Below are 3,898 nucleotides of genomic sequence, written 5' to 3'. Positions count from 1 at the left end.
TAGGACATGTTTGTTACTGTCCGGTTTGAAAAGGTCAATTAACAAAGAAAAGCCTACAAATTATAGTTTTTAAAAAAATATATGAATTTTTCAGTAAAATATATATAAAAACTGTGCTGAATTAATTGATAGAACATTCTTAAATTCGTGATGGGGATAAAATTGCAAGGACAAACGGAGCCCTTGTTTCATCAGTTGTGCTGTGTAGACTTCAATTCCCTTGAATGCAAAGGAGGGATGGGTCAACTTCTCCCATGAATTTAGAGCTACCAGAAATAAAGCAACACCTAGCTAGCAAGCTAGCAAGCTAGCAGCTAGCTAACACTCCATCAGGCCATTTACACATCGTATTGGAGAAAGGCTGCAAGATAGGACCTCCTCGGGATATTTCGGAACTTCGTATATAAATAAAAAGAGTAAAATTAAATAAAACGAGGTAAAGAGAGAAGAGAGAAAATGAGGTGGGTCGGGTTGGTTCAAAGAAATTGACATGCCAGAAATAGTCCCTCGTGACACGTCAAGATATGCAGCTGGAGGCAGTACAAGGCTAATAGTAAGTGGAAGTGCTACTGTGCTTAGCTCCCGTTTCCAATATGACATGACCCGTTTCCCCACCTCCCACGACAAAAACAGAAAACACTGCCCCATTGCCACCAGCTTCCCCTAACCCAAGTCCCCCCTTCCGTGAACTATATATATACCCGCGCGCCCTTGCCTATTTCCTACTCCAGTTCATTTCCTCGCTTCTTTCATTTGATAAATTCTCTCTCACCCTCCTCCCTCTCCCTCACACGCAGAGAGGGTGAAGAGCACTGAGCTCGCAGCAAGACGTTCTTCTTTTTCTCGTTTCCCACTAAAAGCTTCACACCCTTTTCGCCGTTTCAGGCTAGCCAACTTCTCCGTGAAATCCAGGAGTTGCTGCTCCACAAAGCTAGCTCTAGCTTAACCTTCCCTCTTTCTTTACTGTATTTATAAGCAATTACACCTTCCAACTCTCAAGATCCAATTAATCTTAGTACATATTAAGTGGCTTCCTTCACTCTTCTTCGGTTTTTTTCTTCATCTTTCACTTCATTCATCAGCCAAACAAAGCTAGCTAGCTAGCTAGACCAACTTGAGCTCGTCAATACATGGTTTTCCCTCTATGTCTTCACCCACTTCTTGATCACAAAACCCAGCCCTTTCTACCACTCTTTCATCTTCTACCCCCCACTAAATCATAACCCATGCCGATCTACAACCCCAACACCATGTCCGTACAATCAAAGGTCAAATTTACTGAACACGTATTCGCCACTGAAAAGCTCATCAAGAACCAGCAGCAGCAGCATCCTTCTTCAAGGATCCGCGGCCAAAGACTTGTTAGAATCATCCATACCGACCCTGATGCCACTGATTCCTCCAGCGACGAAGGAGAAGAGCAAGAACAGGAGAGGAGGTTTGTCAGGAGAGTGAAGAGACAAGTGAGTGAAATAAGATTGCTAGAGCAGGAGACAACAGCACCAGCAGCTCCTCCTTCAAGAACTTCAAATGATGATCATCGAGACCCAACAAGAAAGAAAACTTCTTCAAGACTACCGGTATCCGACGTCACTCGCCGGAAAAACTTCAGGGGTGTCCGTCAGAGACCCTGGGGAAAGTGGGCTGCCGAGATCCGTGACCCGACCCGACGGAAACGGGTCTGGCTTGGCACTTTCAACACTGCAGAGGAAGCTGCTACTGTCTATGACAGAGCTGCAGTGAAACTAAAAGGTCCTGACGCCGTCACCAACTTTCCCACTAAATCCGTTTTGACGGTGAAAGCTAACGTCGACGGTCCAAGTGACGTCCAGTGCGAGTCATGTGACTCACCGTCTAGCAGTGGTGTGAACGTCATGCCATCACCCACGTCAGTCCTCCGTTACGAGGAGTTGACCCCGTTTGACCCTGTTTTGACCGAGAAGGCTAAGGTTATCGACGATCACCGCGAGTCATTCGAGTCACCGTTAAGGTTATCGATGACTTCACCAACGTCTGTTCTTCGATACGAGGAGTTAACGCCGTTTGATAGTTTGGCTTACGGTGACGTTGACGCTTTTGGGTTTAAAATTGATGTGCCGTTCGGCCTGCCGGATATAATGTTGCCGGGCAAATTCGTTGACGAGGAAGAATTCGTTGACCTTGACGATTTCTTGGTGGAGGCCATTTGTTAAGAAAATATCTTCACACGTGTGGTAAAGGAATCAATTTTGTGAAGGTTTAGGGAATGTATTGTAAATTGACACCTACCCAAACACGACGTGGCATGTTACGATTCGTGTTTGAAGGCGCTAAGGGATAGAAGGGCGACTAATATAGAGTCGGAATACCTAAAGTGCCCCTCTGTTTGATGTTAGGTGTCTGGTTTGATTAGTCAAACAACGGAGTGTAATTGCAAAGTGGAGTATTAATTAATTAATTAGTCCATATTTAGCAAATTATATGGAGATTTTGTCACTTATTGGTATTAGTAAGGATTTTTGTGTCCTCAAGATTAATATTATTCTTAATTTCTATGCAGCGCAAAATGTAGTAGACATATATTTAATAATTTATTCTATAAAAAAAAGTAAGATTTAAATTTTAATAATGAAGTAAGATTTGAGTCTTAATAAATATTGTGTGGCATGAGATTTATTAAGCTTGTTGAATTGGATAATTTAATTTGGATTCTGTTAAAAAAAAAAAAAAAAGTTGATTTGGATTCTATAAAGTGACCGCCTCTTTTGTTTGTATTTTAGATATGCTCTCTCTCTCTCTTTTTGGGAAATGAAAATAATGGTTGGATTACTTGGATGTCACGCCAAGCGTTGAAAACAAGGTAGATTTTTATTAAATTATTTTTATTATATTTAAAGATATGGTTTAAATTGTATTTAAATATAAAGAAAGAATTATGGGACTATTAATTATTCTATGCTTTGAATGAATCTTCTTCTCTCTTTTGTTTCTACAACTTGCATGTTTGGTTACGATACCTTTTGCTATTGTGTCTTAGAAAGATAGTTTTTTAAAAAAAAAAACTATAAATTATAATTCTTTTATGATTAAAATTTTAATAGAGAATTTTTAGTGGGATTCATGTAAAACTGTAATAATTATTTATTAATTATATATTTGTAAAATTATAATTAAAAAAACACAGAGTTTCAATGTATATTATTACAATGTCAAACTGATAGTTACCGGTGATTATTAAATAATAAATAAATTCTCATGATTTCAAAAATATTAATTCATAGAGAGGATTGAGTAAAGCTTGATGCCATGGCATGCATGCTAGAAGTTTCAAATTTGGACACGTTTTGAAGGTGGGAGCCGCCAAATGTCTGAAACAAAAATGAAATCGTCACTTGATGAGGTGGCGGGTTTTTTGTCGGATTTTATGGCTCCATCAAGATTTTATTAGTCTCCAAGTTGCTTGCCCGGATATCCTATCCCTAGCTAAAGAGGTTGCCGCCGGGGAGCCTGAAAAAGAAAGCTATATTAGTTTCTCTATATCTGCAGTCTTTTCTTGATGGGGAAAAGGCACGATTTTGGTGCAACAAATTGTTTTTTTTTTTTTTATCGCTTTAGTTGCAATATTTTGCTTTTACAAAAAACTTATAAAATAAAATTTCTCACATATGTAATTATGTATTTGACCCTACTACACATGAGGGTTGAAACACATAAAGTCCTTGGCGTGTTTTTTTTTTTCTTTCCTTTTTTAATGTAGGATATTATTATAGTAGTTAAATTTGGTTGATTCAATGAATTGATGTGAAAAATCTAGAATAGTTTAACTTGAGATGAATTTCTACTTGAAATAAATAATAAATTAATTTTATAAAATTTGATTAACTCTGAGTTTTTAGTGAGCTAGTGAACCTTATAATAA

The 3,898-nt window shown here is 38.3% G+C and overlaps 1 protein-coding gene across 1 annotated transcript; it reads left to right on the top strand.

The window, feature by feature from the left end:
• Nucleotides 1-657: 657 nt before the first annotated feature.
• LOC118044227 (pathogenesis-related genes transcriptional activator PTI6) lies at nt 658-2,475 on the top strand. Its single transcript, XM_035052441.2, has one exon. The coding sequence runs from the start codon at nt 1,227-1,229 to the stop codon at nt 2,190-2,192; it is 966 nt and encodes a 321-aa protein (XP_034908332.1). The 5' UTR covers nt 658-1,226; the 3' UTR covers nt 2,193-2,475.
• Nucleotides 2,476-3,898: the final 1,423 nt, after the last annotated feature.

This window comes from Populus alba, chromosome 19 (genome assembly GCF_005239225.2).
Source record: "Populus alba chromosome 19, ASM523922v2, whole genome shotgun sequence".
Taxonomy (NCBI): domain Eukaryota; kingdom Viridiplantae; phylum Streptophyta; class Magnoliopsida; order Malpighiales; family Salicaceae; genus Populus; species Populus alba.
Note: the sequence above shows the minus strand (reverse complement) of the source record. Positions and strands in the feature narration are given on the sequence as shown.